The following is a 22528-nucleotide window of genomic DNA, read 5'->3' as shown; positions in this document are numbered from 1 at the left end:
GTTGGGATTTGTTTCAAAAAATGCATCAGAACCTATCACTATATACCTATCAGTACAAACTTACTAGAACCATTAGAATTAAAAAGGACAATCAAGGGAATGTCATGTACAGCATGATGACTATTGTTAATAACACTATATTGTATATTTAAAAGTCATTAAGAATAGATCTTAAAAGTTCTATAAGTTCTCATCACAAGAAAAAAAAAATCTTATAACTGTATGGTATTGCGTGTCAACTAGACTTACTGTAATCATTTTGCAATGTATACCAATAACAAATATGCTGTACACCTAAAACTAACCTGTCAACCATACCTCAATTAAAAAAAAATAAAACAAAAACCTGAAAATAGCCAGTGCTGAGAAGGAAGTGGAATAATTGGAACTGTTACGCATTGCTGGTGGGATACAAAATGGGTTTGAAACTTTCTTACAAAGTTAAACTACACAACCCAGCCAATCCTACTTGTAAGTATTCTAACCCAAGAGAAATGAAAACATATGTCCACACAAAACCCTGTATGTGAATGTTTATAGTGGCTTTATTCATAATCTCCAATAATTATAAACCACCCAAATATCTTTCAATGGGTATTATTTTAGAATAAACAGTGACACACTGATACAACAGAATGCTGACTGACAATAAAAATAACTACTGAACCATTAATGTGAACAAATGTCACAGATATTATGCCACAAAACATATTACATAATGTTCTGGAAAAGACAAAACTAGAAAAACAAAAATTTGATCAGTGGTTACTAGGAGTGGGAACTGACTTTTGGAAGGAACTCTGGTGGTGCTTCCCAAACTGCACAGATGCCACAGCACTGCACACAAAAAAGTCAATTTTACCAAATGTAAATTATCAATAAAACCAACTTTAAAAACCCATCAGTGGGGGCTTCCCTGGTGGTGCAGTGGTTGAGAATCTGCCTGCCAATGCAGGGGACACGGGTTCGAGCCCTGGTCTGGGAGGATCCCACATGCCGTGGAGCAACTGGGCCCGTGAGCCACAACTACTGAGCCTGCACGTCTGGAGCCTGTGCTCCGCAACAAGAGAGGCCGCGATAGTGAGAGGACCGCACACCGCGATGAAGAGTGGCCCCCACTCGCCACAACTAGAGAAAGCCCTCGCACAGAAACGAGGATCCAACACAGCCATAAATTTTTTAAAAATTAATTAATTAATTAATAAAATTAAAAAAAAAAATTGGGTTGGCCAAAATGTGCCTTTGGTTTAAAAAAAAAAAAAACCCATCAGTGATTTTTCACCTATCTATTGCCAAAAACCCAAGTCTAAGGACCCATCGTTTTAGGGAGCCTGTAGGGTAACAGGCACTCTTATACATGAGTATAAATTGGTACAACCTCCATGGAGGGCAGTTTGGCACCATCTACCAAAACTGCCTAAATCCTTTGACTCAGCAAAAAGCTACTTCTTACCTGGTGCTTGCCCATCTGTATGCACACCGCAAATTACTCACTACATCGCACTCCGTTACCCAGCACTTTCTGAAAGTTTGCTTTAACCGAAAGAACTTCATTCGTACCTGTCTTTGTTAACTGGAAAAAAAATCAAGATTTTCACTTTAATGAAAAGAGGCAAAGGGGGAAAACAGCGGTTTGTTTTGCAGAGAGCCACTAGAGATGGCAGCATGTCTGGGCAATGGGAGTGGCACCACCAAGCTCCTTCCCTGGAACTACACTCTGGCATCTCAGCATCCAGAGCCATCACTTTGAACTGTGAGCATCTGTGTTTTATCCCATTTTATGCCTCTGTTAGCAAGATGGGTCATAAGGTAATTTCTTCACTTTATGCCATTTTGGCTTACAAAAGGTTTCAGAAGCATACTCTACTTTTGGATAGCAGGGGAAACCTGTATAATTACAAATGATGGAAACCCAAATATCCATACAATGCACTACTACACTATGCAGCAGTAAAGATGGACTCATATGGAATAATCAAATTCATTTGTTATCTATATAACAGCATGTACTGCACATGGGGTTTTTGGTTAAAAACGGGGAAAGGTAAATAATTATACTAATCTGTTGTGTATGCTTTAAGAAACTAGATACACAAGAAACTAATAGTAATGACTATGGAGAGGGGCTGAATTGGGCAGAAATGGATGTTAAGTCATGGAAAGGGAGGAAAGTTTGTGGCCTGAGAGCCCCCGGTTGTTTCTTATCCATGTACAGTTAGTACTGACCTGTTCAGTGATGGCTGGGGAAATGCCACTGCTTTGTATTGGTAGGTGCCGGGTGAAAAAGCTGAGAAGACACTTAGGAAGCTAAGAATGTTGATCCAAAGAGGGGATTCCACTGCAGCTGACAGCACTCCCCTCCAGTCCCACTCCTCTTAGTAGAGGCTAACATCCCATCAAGTTGGCTGAGTCATACCACACCTCCAGACAGATTTAAAAAAAAGAAAAAGAAAAAAGACACAAAGGAAATGGACTGGAATTATTTAATTAGGTTCTTTGTAAGAAGTTTAGAACACTACTTTGTGAGGATAAATTCCGTTTGTAAGAGCAAACACAGAGCGGAGGTAGCCCTGGAGCTGAGGAACAGCTTTGATTCTTCGCAGAATTTGTGAGTCCACAGCTTTCTGATCAACCTTCCGCTGCTCTGTAATCTCGTATTTCTAAACAAAAAGAAAAATCATAAAAAAAAAGGGGCACAAGTACCAAACTCCACATTAACTAAGAAATCCTACGTCACAAGTATTCAATCCCAGGAATATTTAGAAGGCAATTTTTAAAAATTAGTTAATTTATTTTTATTTCTAGTTGTGTTAGGTCTTCGTTGCTGCGCACAGGCCTTCTCTAGTTGTGGCGAGCGGGGGCTACTCTTCATTGTGGTGGCTTCTCTTGTTGCGGAACACGGGCTTAGTTGCTCCGTGGCATGTGGGATCTTCCCGGACCAGGGCTAGAATCCGTGTCCCTTGCATTGGCAGGTGGATTCTTAACCACTGCGCCACAAGGAAAGTCCCTAGAAGTCAATTTTGATAATCCTCTCCTTGGAGGGCTGTGAAATACAACCTATTTTTAATATAATAATAGCAACCCTTGGGCTTCCCTGGTGGCGCAGTGGTTAAGAATCCACCTGCCAATGCAGGGGACATGGATTCGAGCCCTGGTCAGGCAAGATCCCACAGGCTGTGGAGCAACTAAGGCCATGCGCCACAAGTACTGAGCCTGCGCTCCAGAGCCCATGCTCGGCAACAAGTGAAGACACCACAATGAGAATCCCACGCACCACAACAAAGAGTAACCCCCACTCGGCACAACCAGAGAAAAGCCCACGTACAGCAATGAAGACCTGATGCAGCCAAAATTAAAATAAATATATTAAAAAAATACTAAAAATAGCAACTCTCATCCTTTTGTCTACTTTAATACCCAAAGGATAAATGATCGTAAATTCCCAACAGAACAGTAGGTCATGGAGTTTCACTAAAACCTCAGGATTCTGAGTTGAGCTCCTAGCTGCCATTAAGAACTACTGAATTTAGCAGAATCTGGAAAAATATTTCCCAGATAGTCCTCATTATTTACAGCTTTTCTTTTCCCAACAATTCTTAACCTTGTTTATTTTCACTCCCAAGTAGGAGAGCCAGAGCTATTAGAGGCAAAGACTGAAATAGCTTACCTCTCTCTCTGTGTCGAAGATCTCACCTTCCTGGTGCCTGGGCTTACGCAGTTTCTTCTTCTTGAAATAAGCATCAGTGAGATGTTCTGGGATTTTCACACCACTGATATCAATTTTGGTGGAAGTGGCAATGACAAATTTCTGGTGTGTTCTCCGCAGAGGAACTCGATTGAGGGACAGAGGCCCTAAGGGGGGAAAATATAGTGAGGGGAAAGGGGATGCAAAGATTCAAGAACTGACTGGATTTGAAGAAACCTGGTGAAGTTCTAACTTTTCTCTGGATCCAAAGAAATTCCAAACTGCTTTCTACTGTCAGCATCAAGGCTTTTTTCAAGATCTGTTTGTCCAAGGTTCCCCCAACCCTCAAATTTTAAAGTTACCCAGATCAGCAGAGAGCGTAGTCGCTTATAGAGGTTGGTCAAAAATCACTGGTCCTTGAGGACAAATTTAAACTGAGCACTGTTTTTTGGAGTAAACAGTTCACTTTTCCCCTATCCAGGAACTCCATCCTGGTGCCAAGTGGCAGACCAATTACAAGTCTTATGAAGGATGCATTCTTTGGAGTTAGTAGCCAACCATTCTGCATTTTAGGTGGCATTTATAGCTGGTGATATGTTGCCATGCAAACTTTAAATACCTGCTTCTTCAGAACTCCCGTGTACATAAGGCAATGAAATCGGGCAAAGAATCTCATGACACTGAAACTTCTATTTAGGTGGGAGCAAAGTGTATACTTCAAGCATTTAAAAACTAATGCTTCAGGACTTCCCTGGTGGTCCAGTGGGTAAGACTGCGCTCTTAATGCAAGAGGCCCAGGTTCGTTCCCTGCTCAGGGAACTAGATCCCACAAGCATGCCACAACTGATCCCGCATGCCACAATGAAGATCCCACATGCCACAACAAAGACCAGGCACAGCCAAAATAAATATTAAAAAAAAATTTTTTTTAAATAAAAAACACAACCTTCAAAAGAGTAAATCCTAAGTTTTCATCACAAGGAAAAAAGTTTTTTCTTTTATCTAAATGTGAAGATGGGTATTGAACCTATTGCGGTAATTATTTCACAATATGTATAAACCAAACCATCATGTTGTACACCTTAAACTCGCAAGAGTGATGCATATAAATTATTTCTCAGTAAAACTGAAGGTGGGGAGACCTGCAAATTTCAGAGTATATTAAATCCAAGGATCTTCTTACCAGTCACAAGTAGCAAGCCACTGCTCAGCTGCTTCAGGAAAATGACCCTCTGTAGATTAAAAAGAAATGCTAGATGGTTCCACAAATTAGAAACTGACTTCTGAATTAATCAAATCACAGGTTCCTAAATTTGGTAAAAAAGGAAATTTCTACATATGTATGCGTGCAGCAGTTCTGGAAGTAACTTACCAAACTAATAACAGGGGTGACTCTAGGATACGAGCAGTACTTTTGTATGCTTGATTTTTAATGAGCAGCCACTACTTTTAACATTAAAAAAAACTAATACCCTTTAACTCAGTAATTCTATCCCTGCAAATCCATCCTAAGAAGTTAACTCAAATACATAAACATTTTTGGGTACAGGGACATCTGAATCACTTGTAACAAGTAGTATTACCAATGACAGGAAATGGTAATAAGTTATTGTCTATTATTGACTAAACACGTTATGATAGTGACTGGGTTGTTGGTTTTGTTATGGATCACTCTCACCTCTCCCACAGAACCTCTTGCTACTAACTGCAGTTAACACAGGTAAACAAATCCTATCCTGAGCGCAAACTTATTAGGATCAAGTACTCCAGGTATCTCAAGTGTCATGCTCTGCTCACCTTGCCTCTGTGGCGCCCAGTGAGGATAATGAGAATGGTCCCCGGAGTGATGCTAGCGCGCAGTTTTCTCACATGCTTACTGAAGGGTTTTTTGCCGTGACTCAACAGCTTTCGAGGCACATCTTCAGTAGGATAATACCTAGGCTGGAGAGAGGCCATAGGTCCAACTTATTTAAATAATCTAATCAAGTCAGTAGAGCTGGTTGTGAGGTCAGTGAAACCTTCACTACAATCTTGTAGTTACTTGAAACACTTTATTCACACTATTGCATTTTCACTTCTAAGATTTTAAAGGTAGAAAAGGCCAACGCTGCTTCAATAGCTTTACATGCAAAACATAGGGTGGAATCCATTTAACTGAAGGAGCTGTGTCCAAGCAAAGAGGAAAAGCATCAAGCAAGTTACCTTTATAAATTTGGAATAAACCAAACTTTAGAGATTACATGGCAAGCTATCTTTATACACTGTTGTGTAGCAGTGATTCTTAAGCTTTTCTGGGGTCCCTACTTCTCCAGAAACACACGCCTGACACAATTCTGTATGCTATGAAAAAGGCATGGCTTGTTTTCCAACTCAAATTAAGTGTGTTCATATGCTTCACATTAACATGCATCACTTCCATCTTAACCACAAAGAATAAATTGTATAAAACCATACACATTAGTTTAGAGCAAGACTGCCAGTTCATTTATTGTAAAAATAAGACCCCACACAGGACTTCCCTGGTGGCGCAGTGGTTAAGAATCCGCCTGCCAATGCAGGGGACACGGGTTCGAGCCCTGGTCTGGGAGGATCCCACATGCCGCGGAGCAACTAGGCCCGTGAGCCACAACTACTGAGCCTGCGCTCTAGAGCCTGCGAGCCACAACTGCTGAAGCCCACGCACCTAGAGCCCGTGCTCTGCAACAAGAGAAGCCACCGCAATGAGAAGCCCATGCACCACAAAGAGGAGCAGCCCCCACTCGCCGCAACTAGAGAAAGTCTGAGCGCAGCAACCAAGACCGAACGCAGCCAGGGGAAAAAAAAAAAAAAAAAAATCCTCACAGGATTCAAGCTTCAACACCCAAATTACAATCTCCTCCAAATCTTACCATTTTGCGAAGTTTAACCACCCGGGTACCACCATTCTTGTCACCACCAACTGGTTTTGTGACAGTAGCAAGAACCTTCACCTTCTTTTTCTTTTCAACCTAGCAGGACACAAATGCGTCAAAAAGTCAAAGGCAGACAAACATTTTAATGTTCAGACATAACTCTCAGGGCTTCCTCTCATCCCTTACCTTGGATTTAGCTGCTGAATACTTCCTCTTGTACAAGGCCTTCCTAGAATACATAGCCGATCGGGAATATCTGCCAATTCCTCTGACCAGGACAGGGTTTCGGCTGCAGTGGGGCTTCCCCTTCTTAACCTGCTTCACCTTTTTAGCCTTGCCACCAGCATCAGCCTTCTTGGCTTCAGGTTTTTTCTCCTTAGTATCTGGCTTCTCAGCCTTTTCACCCGCCATCTACCAATACATATATTTTTAAAAAGGCATTTCACCAATTATCTCATAGCTATACATCGACAGGCCTCCCAGACTACAAGTCCCCATCCTCCCTCTCCATCCTTTACATCCCTCCCACTATAAGATATACGCCTTCCTCCAAATCGCCACACATCTGCAACAACATCCATAAATGGTTCACTTTTGGGTTGTCTCCCCAATACAGTATAACCTTCTTGACGATTTGAATATATCTCACTACCATTATTTGTTTGCTACATATATTTAGAGGTCAAAAGTCCCTATTCCATTATTTCTGTTTTACGAATTAGAAATCCTGGACTTAGCTTTAACAATCTCCACAGCCAGGAGGCAGCGAGGCTGGAACTTGAAACCGTTTGCTTTCAGGACTTTTGCTCTTATCAGACTGTCTCACTCAAGAAATTCCGTTTAGGAGGCGAAGACACACACACACAAATGGCCCAAACTCAGGCCAAACTGAAAAAAGCGCAAAGCCCAGGAGGCGACTTCCGGCCGCGGACGTGGGGAGACGGGAAAAGTTGCATTTGTCCTCAGCCTCAAATCCACAACGTGGCGGAGACAAGCTCGGCGTCGTCTTTTGGAACCCAGGTCCGGGATTCAGAGCGCGCGCCGCCGCCCTTGTCCCTGCTGCCCCACTGGACCCCTACGGATCCCTGGAGGGGCCCTGTTTCCCCGGCCCAGGAGGGTGGCGGGCAACCGGAGCCCCGGAGCCTCTGCAGCATTCCACCTCACACTGTTCATGCCCCAAAGCACCCTCTTCGTGCCCCACCGTAAACCCAAGCAAGAGAAATGAAGCGTCTGGGAGTCCTCCCAAATGGCCCTGAGCGTGTCCGACCCCAGCAGTTGTCGACTTGATACCCTCCTGGTTAGGATGGCGAAGGATTGGGATCCTGAAATCGAGTCTTGCGGAGACGCCACGCCATTCTTACCTTGCAAGATGGGAAAAAGAACTAACGCCCCAGCTTCCGGTCTATAAGCAATCACGGGAGGTGTCGTCTCACTTCCTTCCGGGTCAGGGGCATCATGGGAAATGTAGTTTTCCCTCGTTCGTACTGTATACAGAACTAATTTTCTCAATAGGAGGCGAAAGCGCAGAACTTTTTTCTGAAAATGCTTCATTTTATAGACCAATAGAATTCTCAAAGTACTTTTGGGAACCGGCATAAAGTTGAAACTTTTTATATTTGCTTACCTGTGCTATACAGTAGGAAAAAAGCTAGAATTTAAAATGAATAAAATATATTCCTGTTCTGAAGAACACACATTCAAGGGAAAAGCAAACAGGTAAATTAATAATTGTAAGTTATTTCTTCTGGGAGATTTAGGAAAGTTTTGCAGAAGAGTTTGTTTTTGTGTTGGATTTGGAAAAATAGATACAAATTTGGCAGATGAAAGTGGCAATTGGAACAGTAAATGCAAGAGGCATGGAGGCATCAAATAGCATGGTTGTTCATTTCCTCTACAAGCATTTCTGCCCACTTTGTACTCTGTTTCTTCATTTCTAAAATGGAGATAACCATATCTACCTCACAGGGTTTTGGGGAAGATTAAGTAAGTTAATGTACATAAAATCACTAAGAATGGTATTTGATGCATGGTAACGGCTAAATGTTAGTTCTTGTTGTCACCACCACCAGCATCACCATCTACATCATGGTTGTGGATAATGTAATGGAGCAGGACCCTGTGGGATCTTACTATGTGCCAAATATTCTGCTAATATTATACACCAGGGATAAAAAAGAGCAATGCTGTATGCTATGTGCTATGTACTTAGAACTGTTCTATGAGCCTTGCTTTATTTTATTTAAAAAATAAATTCCAAAAATTCCAAAAATTCTATAGAGGATACCATTATGAGGAAACTGGGACTCAAAGAGGTGCAGTAATTTGCCCACAGCATGGATATGATTCCAAAGAGTGCACTCTTAATCAATAGTCTGTAAAGATAAAAGAGCTGACTAATGAAGGTGAATAAGAGAGTTCTTTGCTCATATTAGAATTAAAAATAAGAATAGTTATTGTCTTTTGCAAAACAAACAGCACAGTATATCTTATAGTTTTTGTTTGTGTGTTTTTTAATTGCATCGAACCCCATAAGGTAACAGGTACACAATGTGACATCTTTTGGCTTGAATTTTCCATTCTCTTCCATTGCTTGTTGCTGGTGGCTAGAGCTTTTCACCTTGATGTATCCAAACCATTGCTTCCTGGCTGTATCCCTTGGAATCATGTAGCCTTTTTCTGGTTCTGGTTGACTGAGGATACAAACACAGTGATCAGATGCTTCTGAAAGCCTCAGAGATTTCAGTGGGATCCTTCAGACTACAGTAAAGGCAGAATTGCCACGTTTGCCGAAACATGTGTAACCAAAAGTGGGTCCAGTTGCTCGCCACTCAAAAGCCATTAAAGAGGCAAGGTTAGTGAAAAGGAAAGCTTGCTTTATTTTGGATGCCGACAACGGGGCAGGGGGATGGGGAGGGGGGAACTCCTATCCAAAGGTCCGACTTCCCCCCCACCCACCCCTGACAATCAAGGGCAAGAGTTTTTGTAGGCTGAGGGAGGGGGCTACATATAGAAACAGCACAATCAGCTCTGACAGTCATCTTGAAATGGGTTTTCGGTGGTCTGAACAGTGTCATCTTGATTGTTTTAAGTACACATAATTCTCAGTTCCAGGGTTGGTTTGTTCCCATTTTCTTGAGGCCAATTCTCGGAATCATGGCAGCTTATGTCATGGCTACAGTCTGGTTATCATGTAGTTAACTTCTTCCACCTGGTGGGGTTTTAGTATCTATAAGACAGTTCACAGGATATGGCTCAGAATATTATCTGTAGTCTTTGAGAAGGAACTAAAGGTCCTTGACTTTGCTTACGGACTATTATTGTTCTGTCCTGTTTGACTGATTTTCTTTGCTTCTGCATTTTCTCACTTCTCTGATTAAACTTATTCTTTGTCTAAAGTTTTTCCACAGACAAAAGGCAGGCTGAGGATAAGGGGGGCAAGGACCATAGGGTCCTGCTCCGTTTCATACCCATTTAGGATTATTCACTGTCCAGGCATGTAATATTCTCAAGGAAAAGCTTAGGCACTGCTCTTTTCTGAAATGGGAATGTCAGCACCTTTATTTGTCCAGCTTCCTGAACAAAGCACCTCTTAGAAACTGCGACTTCAGAAAACGTTTCACAGTGAATAAAGTGCAGAATTGTTTACTTGAGCCCCTCAAAAATTCTGACAATCTCAGAGACTTTCACATAGTCAATGCCCCAAAATGTTTGTTAAATGACTTGCCATTGAAATCAAAACATAATGAACACCCTCTTGTGTATTTTTGCGGTATTGCAAAATTTAGCATTCGTTAGTTGGGAAAAATATCATCACTCTGTTATAAATGGTATGATTAAGCACCGGGTTTTGCCTCTATAAAGTGCTCATAAATTTGTTCGGTGGTTTATTAATTACAAAGTAAACATTTTTGCAGACACTAAATCATTTTAAGCCTTAACACATCTACCCTATGAGGTAGGACTTTAAGATGAAAAAACTGAGGCTTGATTACAATAAATGACTTAGCCGAGGTCACACATACATTTACATTGAATCGTATCTCTTTGTGCTACAGAAAGACAGAAAACAGGTAGGCAGTTGTGCTGCAGAAAGGGTATTATCCTTCTAGCCGGGGATCACTTGCTATCTGATCTTGTGATAAATCTCTGCACGTGACTTTTCTTATTTATAAAATGGGGATGATATTGACAATATTAATAACTCCCTAAATTTATTTGAAGAAACTACAGTCATTTTTATTGAAAAATGTGAAAGTGAAATATTACATTTATTGCATTATTTTTCTAACATCTTTATTGGAGTATAATTGCTTTACAATGTTGTGTTAGTTTCTGCTGTATAACAAAGTGAATCAGTTATATGTATACATATATCCCCATATCCCTTCCCTCTTGAGTCTGCCTCCCACCCTCCCTATCCCACCCCTCTAGGTGGTCACAAAGCACCGAGCTGATCTCCCTGTGCTATGTGGCTGCTTCCCACTAGCTATCTATTTTACATTTAGTAGTGTATACATGTCAATGCTACTCTCACTTCGTCCCAGTTTACCCTTCCCCCTCCCCGTGTCCTCAAGTCCATTCTCTATGTCTGCGTCTTTATTCCTGTCCTGCCCCTAGGTTCATCACAACCATTTTTTTTTTTTTAGATTCCATATATATGTGTTAGCATACAGTATTTGTTTTTCTCTTTCTGACTTACTTCACTCTGTATGACAGACTCTAGGTCCATCCACCTCACTACAAATAACTCAATTTCGTTTCTTTTTATGACTGAGTAATATTCCATTGTATATATGTGCCACGTCTTCTTTATCCATTCATCTGTCGATGGACACTTAGGTTGCCTCCATGTCCTGGCTACTGTAAATAGTGCTACAATGAATATTGTGGTACATGACTCTTTTTGAATTATGGTTTTCTCAGTGTATATGCCCAGTAGTGGGATTGCTGGGTCATATGGTAGTTCTATTTTTAGCTTTTTAAGGAACCTCCATACTGTTCTCCATAGTGGCTGTATCCATTGACATTCCCACCAACAGTGCAAGAGGGTTCCCTTTTCTCCACACCCTCTCCAGCATTTATAGTTTGTAGGTTTTTTGATGATGGTCATTCTGACCGTGTGAGGTGATACCTCATTGTAGTTTTGATTTGCGTTTCTCTAATGATCAGTGATGTTGAGCATTCTTTCATGTGTTTGTTGGCAATCTGTATGTCTTCTTTGAAGAAATGTCTGTTTAGGTCTTCTGCCCATTTTTGGATTGGGTTGTTTGTTTTTTTGATATGGAGCTGCATAAGCTGCTTATATATTTTGGAGATTAATCCTTTGTCAGTTGCTTCGTTTGCAAATATTTTCTCCCATTCTGAGGATTGTCTTTTAGTCTTGTTTATGGTTTCCTTTGCTGGGCAAAAGCTTTTAAGTTTCATTAGGTCCCATTTGTTTATTTTTGTTTTTATTTCCATTTCTCTAGGAGGTGAGTCAAAAAGGATCTTCCTGTGATTTATGTCATAGGGTGTTCTACCTATGACATGACATGTTTGATAGTGTCTGGCCTTACATTTAGGTCTTTAATCCATTTTGAGTTTATTTTTGTGTATGGTGTTAGGGAGTGTTCTAATTTCATTCTTTTACATGTAGCTGTCCAGTTTTGTCAGCACCACTTATTGAAGAGGCTGTCTTTTCTCCATTGTATATTCTTGCCTCCTTTATCAAAAATAAGGTGACCATATGTGCGTGGGTTTATCTTTGGGCTTTCTATCTTGTTCCATTGATCTATGTTTCTGTTTTTGTGCCAGTACCATATTGTCTTGATTACGGTAGCTTTGTAGTATAGCCTGAAGTCAGGGAGCCTGATTCCTCCAGCTCCGTTTTTCTTTCTCAAGATTGCTTTGGCTATTCGGGGTCTTTTGTGTTTCCATACAAATTGTTCTAGTTCTGTGAAAAATACCATTGGTAGTTTGATAAGGATTGCATTGAATCTATAGATCACTTTGGGTAGTATAGTATTTTCACAATATTGATTCTTCCAATCCAAGAATGTGGTATATCTCTCCATCTCTTTGTGTCTTCTTTAATTTCTTTCATCAGTGTCTTATAGTTTTCTGCATACAGGTCTTTTGTCTCCTTAGGCAGGTTTATTCATACGTATTTTATTCTTTTAGTTGCAGTGGTAAAGAAGAGTGTTTCCTTAATTTCTCTTTCAGATTTTTCATCTTTAGTTTATAGGAATGCAAGAGATTTCTGTGCATTAATTTTGTATCCTGCTACTTTACCAAATTCATTCTCTCTAGTGGTTTTCTGGTAGCATCTTTAGGATTCTCTACATATAGTATCATGTCATCTGCAAACAGTGACAGCTTTACTTCTTCTTTCCGATTTGGATTCCTTTTCTTTCTTTTTCTTCTCTGATTGCTGTGGCTAAAACTTCCAAAACTATGTCGAATAATAGTGGTGATAGTGGGCAACCTTGTCTTGTTCCTGATCTTAGAGGAAATGGTTTCAGTTTTTCACCATTGAGAACGATGTTGGCGGTGGGTTTGTCATATATAGCCTTTATTATGTTCAGGTAGGTTCCCTCTATGCCTGCTTTCTGCAGGTTTTTTATCATAAATGGGTGTTGAATTTTGTAGAAAGCTTTTTCTGCATCTATTGAGATTATCATATGGTTTTTATCCTTCAACTTGTTAGTATGGTATATCACATTGACTGAATCATTGCATTCCTGGGATAAACTCCCCTTCATCATGGTGTATGGTTCTTTTAATGTGCTGTTGGATTCTGTTTGCTAGTATTTTGTTGAGGATTTTTGCATCTATGTTCATCAGTGATATTGCCCTGTAGTTTTTTTTTGTGTGTGACATCTTTGTCTGGTTTTGGTATCAGGGTGATGGCGGCCTGATAGAGTGAGTTTAGGAGTGTTACTCCCTCTGCTATATTTTGGAAGAGTTTGAGAAGGATAAGTGTTAGCACTTCTCTAAATGTTTGATAGAATTCGCCTGTGAAGCCATCTGGTCCTGGGCTTTTGTTTGTTGGAAGATTTTTTTTTAATTTATTTATTTAATTAATTTATTTTTGGCTGCATTGGGTCTTTGTTGCTGTGTGCGGGCTTTCTCTAGTTGCAGTGGGCGGGGGTTACTCTTCGTTTCAGTGCGCGGGCTTCTCATTTCATTGGCTTCTCTTGTTGTGGAGCGCGGTCTCTAGGTGCATGGGCTTCAGTAGTTGTGGCACGTGGGCTCAGTAGTTGTGGCTCACAGGCTCTAGAGTGCAGCCTCAGTAGTTGTGGCACACGGGCTTAGTTGCTCCACAGCATGTGGGATCTTCCCAGACCAGGGCTCGAACCCGTGTCCCCTGCATTGGCAGCTGGATTCTTAACCACTGCGCCACCAGGGAAGCCCTGTTGGAAGATTTTTAATCACAGTTCTAATTTTAGTGCTTGTGATTGGTCTGTTTATATTTTCTGTTTCTTCCTGGTTCAGTCTCTGAAGGTGTGCTTTTCTAAGAATTTGTCCATTTCTAACAGGTTGTCCATTTTATTGGCATATAGTTGCTTGCAGTAATCTTTCATGAAGCTTGGTATTTCTGCAGTGTCAGTTGTTACTTCTTTTTCATTTCTAATTCTGCTGATTTGAGTCTTCTCCCTTTTTTTCTTTGTGAGTCTGGCTAATGGTTTATCAATTTTGTTTATCTTCTCAAAGAACCAGCTTTTAGTTTTTTTGATCTTTGCTACTGTTTCCTTCATTTCTTTTTCATTTATTTCTGATCTGATCTTTATGATTTCTTTCCTTCTGCTAACTTTGGGGTTTTTTTGTTCTTCTTTCTCTAATCGCTTTAGGTGTAAGGTTAGATTGTTTATTTGAGATTTTTCTTGTTTCTTGAGGTAGGATTGTATTGCTATAAAGTTCCCTCTTAGAGCTGCTTTTGCTGCATCCCGTAGGTTTTGGGTCATCGTGTTTTCATTGTCATTTGTTTCTAGGTATTTTTTGATTTCCTCTATGATTTCTTCAGTAATCTCTTGGTTATTTAGTAGTGTATTGTTTAGCCTCCATGTGTTTGTATTTTTTACAGTTTTTTTTCCGGTAATTGATATCTAGTCTCATAGAGTTGTGGTCAGAAAAGATACTTGATATGATTTCAATTTTCTTAAATTTACCAAGGCTTGATTTATGACCCAAGATATGATCTATCCCGGAGAATGTTCCATGAGTACTTGGGAAGATGGTGTATTCTGTTGTTTTTGGATGGAATGTCCTATAAATATCAATTAAGTCCATCCTGTTTAATGTGTCATTTAAAGCTTGTGTTTCCTTATTTATTTTCATTTTGGATGATCTGTCCATTGGTGAAAGTGGGGTGTTAAAGTCTCCTACTATTATTGTGTTACTGTCGATTTCCCCTTTTATGGCTATTAGCATTTGCCTTATGTATTGAGGTGCTCCTATGTTGGGTGCATAAATATTTACAACTGTTATATCTTCTTCTTGGATTGATCCCTTGATCATTATGTGGTGTCCTTCTTTGTCTCTTGTAATAGTCTTTATTTAAAAGTCTATTTTGTCTGATATGAGATTTGCTACTCCAGCTTTCTTTTGATTTCCATTTGCATGGAATATCTTTTTCCATCCGGTCACTTTCAGTCTGTATGTGTCCCTAGGTCTGAAGTGGGTCTCTTGTAGACAGTATATATGTGGGTCTTGTTTTTGTATCCATTCAGCCAGTCTATGTCTTCTGATTGGAGCATTTAATCCATTTTCATTTAAGGTAATTATTGATATGTATGTTCCTATTACCATTTTCTTAATTGTTTTGGGTTTGTTGTTGTAGGTCTTTTCCTTCTCTTGTGCTTCCTGATGAGAGAAGTTCCTTTAGCATTTGTTGTAAAGCTGGTTTGTTGTCGCTGAATTCTCTTAACTTTTGTTTGTCTGTAAAGGCTTTAATTTATCCCTCGAATCTGAATGAGATCCTTGCTGGGTAGAGTAATCTTGGTTGTAGGTTTTTCCCTTTCATCACTTTAAATATGTCCTGCCACTCCCTTCTGGCTTGCAGAGTTTCTGCTGAAAGATCAGCTGTTAACCTTATGGGGATTCTCTTGTATGTTATTTGTTGCTTTTCCCTTGCTGCTTTTAATATTTTTTCTTGTATTTAATTTTTGATGGTTTGAATAATATGTATCATGGCATGTTTCTCCTTGGATTTATCCTGTATGGGACTCTCTGTGCTTCGTGGAATTGATTGACTATTTCCTTTCCCATAGTAGGGAAGTTTTCAAGTCTAATCTCTTCAAATATTTTCTCAGACCCTTTCTTTTTCTCTTCTTCTGGGACCCCTATAATTCGAATGTTGGTGCATTTAATGTTGTCCCAGAGGTCTCTGAGACTGTCCTCAGTTCTTTTCATTTTTTTTTTCTTTATTCTGCTCTGTGGTAGTTATTTCCACTATTTTATCTTCCAGGTCACTTATCCGTTCTTCTGCCTCCGTTATTCTGCTATTGATTCCAGCTAGAGCATTTTTAATTTCATGTATTGTGTTGTTCATCATTGTTTGTTTGCTCTTTAGTTCTTCTAGGTCCTTGTTAAACATTTTTTTATTTTCTCCACTCTATTTCCAAAATTTTGGATCATCTTTACTATCATTACTTTGAATTCTTTTTCAGGTAGACTGCCTATTTCCTCTTCATTTGTTTGGTCTGGTGGGTTTTTATCTTGCTCCTTCATCTACTGCATATTTCTCTGCCTTCTCATTTTGTTTAACTTACTGTGTTTGGGTTCTCCTTTTCTCAGGCTGTAGGTTCACAGTTCCCGTTGTTTTTGGTGTCTGCTCCCATTGGGTGAGGTTGGTCCAGTGGGTTGTTTAGGCTTCCTGGTGGAGGGGACTGGTGCCTGTGTTCTGGTGGGTGGGGCTGGATCTTGTCTTTCTGGTGGGCAGGGCCGCGTCCGGTGGTGTGTTTTGGGGTGTCTGTGAACTTAGTATGATTTTAGGCAGCCTCTCTGCTAATGGGTGGGGTTGTGTTCCTGTCTTGCTGGTTGTTTGGTAGGGGGTGTCCAGCACTGGAGCTTGCTGGCCATTGGGCGGAGCTGGGTCTTAGCGTTAAGACAGAGATCTCTGGGAGAGCTTTCATCATTTGATATTACATGGGACCAGGAGGTCTCTGGTGGTACAGTGTCCTGAACTCAGCTCTCCCACCTCAGAGGCTCAGGCCTGACCCCCGGCAGGAGCACCAAGGCCCTGTCAGCCACACAGCTGTGAATGGGGCAGTCTCCATTCTGAAGTCAGATTATGAGGGTCTACAGTAGCTGTTCAGCTATAAGAGGATGACTTGGGAGCCGTTTGTCTACAAGGCTGTCTCCAGCAGCCGGTGGCTAAAAGAGTAGGTCTCCGCATGTGCTGCCAGAATCTTAAATGTTCATATAGAGATCTTCACTGGGTTTAGTCACGGATTTGGTACAGATGGCCTCAAGAACACCTTACTCTCTCAAGGCTGTGTGCTTGAAACAGCTCCTAAGCCTGAGGGTCTACAAGCTGCAGGATAGACGAGACCGCCCAGGGCGGCCTGCAAGCTGTGATTCTTGCCACGAACCCTCCTCCCTAAATGTTAATGTTAAGGTCAACATAGTGGTTCACTCCCTCACTCAATTTTCTCATAAGGAAGTTCATGCAAACACCATCAAAAAAAACCAAAACCAAAACCAAAACAACAACAACAACAAAAACACCCTGCAAATAACTTGGATATCTACTAGCATAGAAATTGACTAAATAGTGAACATCCATACTATGGAATATTATGTAGATATGGAAAAGACTGGGTTACATCTCGATGTTCTGTCCAGAATGGGTGCATCGGCCGAATGTGGTTATTGAGAACTGGAAATGTAGCCAGTTCACACTGAGATTTTACACATTGGCTGTAAGTGTAAAATACACACTGGACTTCAAAGGTTTAACAAGAAAAAAGAAGGTAAAATAACTCAATTTTTAATATTTATTAGTTATATGTAGAATGATATTATTCTGATATATTGGGTTAAACATATTTTTCAAATTAATTTCACTTGTTTCTTTTTACTTTTTAAAAGTGTGAATACTGGACGTCCCTGGTGGCGCAGTGGTTAAGAATCCACCTGCCAATGCAGGGGACACAGGTTCGAGCTCTGGTCCGGGAAGATTCCACATGCTGCGGAGCAACTAAGCCCATGCGCCACAACTACTGAGCCTGTGCTCTAGAGCCCACAAGCCACAACTACTACGCCCGTGTGCCACAACTACTGAAGCCCGTGCGCCTAAAGCCCGTGCTCCACAACAAGAGAAGCCACCGCAATGAGAAGCCTGCGCACCACAAGGGTAGTCCCCGCTCGCCGCCAACTAGAGAAAAGCGCATGCGCAGCAACAAGGACCCAGTGCAGCCAAAAATAAATAAATAAATTTATTTTAAAAAAAGAGTGGGGCTTCCCTGGTGGCGCAGTGGTTGAGAATCTGCCTGCCAATGCAGGGGACATGGGTTCGAGCCCTGGTCTGGGAAGATCCCACATGCCGCGGAGCGACTGGGCCCCTGAGCCACAATCACTGAGCCTGCGCGTCTGGAGCCTGTGCTCCGCAGCAAGAGAGGCCGCGACAGTGAGAGGCCCGCGCACCGCGATGAAGAGTGGCCCCCGCTTGCCACAACTAGAGAAAGCCCTCGCACAGAAACGAAGACCCAACACAGCCATAAATAAATAAATAAAATTAAAAAAAAAAAAAAGAGTGAATACTAGAATCTTTAAAATTACATCTATGGGGGCTTCCCTGGTGGCGCAGTGGTTGAGAGTCTGCCTGCTAATGCAGGGCACGCGGGTTCGAGCCCTGGTCTGGGAAGATCCCGCATGCCGCGGAGCGGCTGGGCCCGTGAGCCACAATTACTGAGCCTGCGCGTCTGGAGCCTGTGCTCCACAACAAGAGAGGCCGTGGTAGTGAGAGGCCCGCGCACCGCGATGAAGAGTGGCCCCTGCTTGCCACAACTGGAGAAAGCCCTTGCACAGAAACGAAGACCCAACACAGCCATAAATTAATTAATTGATTAATTAAAAAAAAATTACATGTATGACTCACATATTTGTATTGGAAAATCATTGCTGAGAGATGTTCATTATATTTTAAGAGAAAAAAATAAATCACAGAGTTTAATTTTTATACATATATACACACATATGTACATATATACACATATGTATGTGTATGTATAATATGTACATATTATGAACCCATAAATATATACACATATTATGACTGCATTAAAACTATCCCTATATATGTTATGTGTTTGAGTTAGCGTGGGTGTGGGATATGTGTGTGTATTCATATAAGTATAGAGAAAAGTGTGGAAGGATACACACGAAACCATTAACCCTGGTGGGGGTTGGAGAAGGGAGGTTATATACATTGTAGAGCAGGGAAAATTACTGTTTTTATTTGACCTGTTTCAAGGAGCTCGTGTTGTTTTTGTAGCTGAGAGAGAAATTAAAATAAAGTGTATCTAACTACCAAATGTAAAATAGATAGCTAGTGGGAAGCAGCCGCATAGCACAGGGAGATCAGCTCGGTGCTTTGTGACCACCTAGAGGGGTGGGATAGGGAGGGTGGGAGGGAGGGAGATGCAAGAGGGAAGAGATATGGGAACATATGTATATGTATAACTGATTCACTTTGTTATAAAGCAGAAACTAACACACCATTGTGAAGCAATTATACTTCAATAAGGATGTTTAAAAAAAAATAAAGTATATCTAAATAAATATTTCTTAAGCTTGTTATATGCCAGGCTTTGTGCTAGGCTCTGGGCATATAAAGATGAAGACCTCCAGGGAATTCCCAGGGACAGGGTTTCTATTTTATTCTCAGGAAGTAGTCAAATGGTGTGTGCAGTGAATGTTTCCTAGAGGAGCTAGTTGAATTGGAGCTGAATCTTGCATGACACTTAGTTTTCCAGATAGAGACGAGTTTAAAGGGTATTCCAGACAGAAGGAATTAAACTTTGGAAGACAGGTATACAAGAAACAGCCAGAGGCCTTTGGAAACTGCCAGATTATGTGAGGAAGCAAAGGTAAAGGAAACCGAACAGGTAGGCATAGTTCACGTTTAGAAGGGCCTGATGTGTTAACGGAAGGATTTTCATTCAGTGCTAAAGGCTTTGAACTTCCTTCATAGAACAGGACATGACTAGATTTGTATTGCAGAAAGATCATTCTAGCTGCGGAGTGTACAGAACAGTGGAGAAACTGGGGAAGCAATGGTTTCTGCACTCAAAAATCTTACAGTTTGGGAATTCCCTGGCGATCCAGTGGTTAGGACTCAGTGCTTTCACTGCCGTGGCCCGGGTTCAATCCCTGGTCAGGCAACTAAGATCCTGCAAGCCTCACAGCACGGGGTGGAGGCTGGGGGAAGCTTACAGTTTACTTTGGAAAAGAGACAAATGATAACCAGCATTTATCACATGCTTGCTTTGCCAGGTACTGTTCTAAGTACTTCACAAACATTAACTCTTTTATTCTTCACAACCTACCCTATGGTGGGTAGCATTTTGATCCCTCCATTTTACAGAGAAGTAAACTGAGACACAGAGGACTCGAGTGACTTACCCAAGGACATCCAGGCAGGCAGGCAGGCTGACCTCTGGAGATTAAGAACTTAATCCTCATGATATTGTGTCTTAGATTTATAATGGAGTGTTCAGTTCTAAGCTAGGATAGCTGTCTTGGGGACCGTCTAAGATGGACTGGGAGAATCAGATGATTCTATTCCAGAGGAGGTGACATCTAGCCTGAGATCAGAGGCATGGACTAGAGTTCATGGGGAGGGGCATCAGAATTCTCCAGGGTAAGGGAGTAGATTGTTTAAAGGCCCTGAGCTGGGAGAGAACATGGCTATTGAGAGGAACTGAAAGTTATTCAGCATGGCTGGGTCATAGAGTGGTGGGGAGAGAAGGGACTAGTAAAGTGAGCTGGGACAAGACCAGGTGGTTGTTAAAAATTTTTTTTGACTGCATCCTAAAAGCAATGAAAAGCCATTGAAGGGCTTCCCTGGTGGTGCAGTGGTTAAGAATCCGCCTGCCAGTGCAGGGGACACGGGTTCGAGCCCTGGTCCGGGAAGATCCCACATGCTGCATAGCAATTATGCCTGTGCGCCACAACTACTGAAGTCTGCACGCCTAGAGGCCGTGCTCCGCAACAAGAGAAGCCACTGCAATGAGAAGCCTGCGCACCACAACAAAGAGTAGCCCCCACTTGCTGCAGCTAGAGAAAGCCCGCGCACAGCAACGAAGACCCAAGGCAGCCAAAAATAAATAAATAAATAAATAAATTAAAAAAAAAGAAAAGCCATTGAAGTGTTCAATTTAAGGAGCAACTTGTTTTGCATTTTAGATTACTGTGGCTATTATGTGGTGAATGGATTGGAGAGGGCAAGCCTGCAGGCCTAAGATCAGTCAGGATGTTGTTTGGGTCATCTGGGGGGCCAGGCTTCAGGGGAATGGAGAGAAACAGGCCGGGCAACTGCTTGTTGAATACCTATTACCTAAATTAAACTGGCATATATTAAATACAATTTTTGTAAGGATTTTTGGGTAACATCAGTGCTGAAGCAGTTAGCATACTGTATGATAATTCTTTGTATAGGAATGAGATGGAGAGCATTGGGAGGAAAAAATGAGGATTTTGGAGCTCTATAGATGTGGGTTTGAATTCTGGCTCTGCCATTTACTAGATCTGTGGCCCTTAATGAGTCACAGGAGCATTCATCAGGTAAAAAAGCTCTACCTTCTCACTCTGGTCTGAGCTACCTCATCTCCATCATCTCCAATATTACAGTATTCTAGTATTCTGAACTGGTCTCTGTTTCCAGCCTTGCCCTTTTGATCCAATAACTCAAAGTACCCAAAGTAATACTTTTAAAGCATAGATTATATTCCTTTTCTGCTGAAAATCTTTCAGTGGCTCTCCATTTTACTGTTCATTTAAATAGCCTCTACAACCCCATACCATCTCTACCCCTTTCTCACCTCCTTTCTACTATTCTCTTTACATCTCCTATACCCCTTGCACCTCCTACTGTGCTCCAGCCAGAGACTTCTTCATTTTTCTTCAAATACAGGAGGCAGCCTCCTGCCTCAGGGCCTTTGCACTGGCCTCTCTCCGAGCTTTAAATGTTCTTCCCCTAAATTATTCCCACTGACTGCTCCTTTACTCAAATGTCATCCTTAGTGAAGCCTTCCATAACTAACCTATTTAAAATAATATAAAGGGCTATGGAAAAAAGAAGGGAAATGAGGACCAGAGTATTATCTTGTGTGTTTTATTTATCTTGATTAGTGTAGCTCCTCCCATGAGAACACCAGGATTTTTGTCTTTTCAGTTCACTGTTGTATCCCCATAGTCAAAAATCAGTGCCTAGCAGATAGAAAACACTCATATGTGTCCTTCTAATGATATTTAATACAGCTAATAATCACAAAGCACTTATTAAATAGGCCAGGCCTAGTTCTAAACATTTTACGTATTTAATCCTCCCCATAATCCTACGAAGAAAATACAATTACTATTTTCATTTTACAGAAATGAAGGAATGGAGGAAACTGAGGCTCAGAGAAACCAAACAACTTTCTTAAGGTTACACAGCTAGTAAGTGGAGCGACTATTTGTGGAATGAAATGAATGAAATTCGACTTGGCGCAGGAATGGAAATTGACACGGTGGGAGCGGATGCGATCAATTCACGAGACTGCGTGCAACTTGAGCGCGCAATGCACCGCCTGACGCCAAGATCTAAAAGAGGATGAGAGGGTGCTTTGGAAACAGCGCGGAGAAGGCTCCAGTGAGCCACCGAACTGCCGTCACCAGCCGCCGCTCAGTCCACGGCGGCATGGAAGCAGGAAGTAGCGGCGGGCGTCGCATGGGATGACGTCACAGTGGCGCCGGCAGCGAAGGGCGG

General features: G+C 41.4%; 1 protein-coding gene across 1 annotated transcript; it reads right to left on the bottom strand.

The window, feature by feature from the left end:
• Positions 1–2469: 2469 nt before the first annotated feature.
• RPL6 (ribosomal protein L6) lies at positions 2470–7012 on the bottom strand. The gene is given in 8 exon segments (XM_059894392.1): positions 2470–2660; positions 3668–3852; positions 4869–4917; positions 5483–5626; positions 6574–6672; positions 6763–6810; positions 6812–6876; positions 6879–7012. Coding segments are annotated over 8 exon segments (852 nt in total). The 5' UTR covers positions 6988–7012; the 3' UTR covers positions 2470–2507.
• Between the last annotated feature and the right edge of the window lie 15516 nt (positions 7013–22528).

The sequence above is a fragment of the Balaenoptera ricei genome, chromosome 14, assembly GCF_028023285.1.
Source record: "Balaenoptera ricei isolate mBalRic1 chromosome 14, mBalRic1.hap2, whole genome shotgun sequence".
In the NCBI taxonomy this organism is placed as follows: domain Eukaryota; kingdom Metazoa; phylum Chordata; class Mammalia; order Artiodactyla; family Balaenopteridae; genus Balaenoptera; species Balaenoptera ricei.
This window is presented reverse-complemented; position numbering and strand designations above follow the sequence as displayed.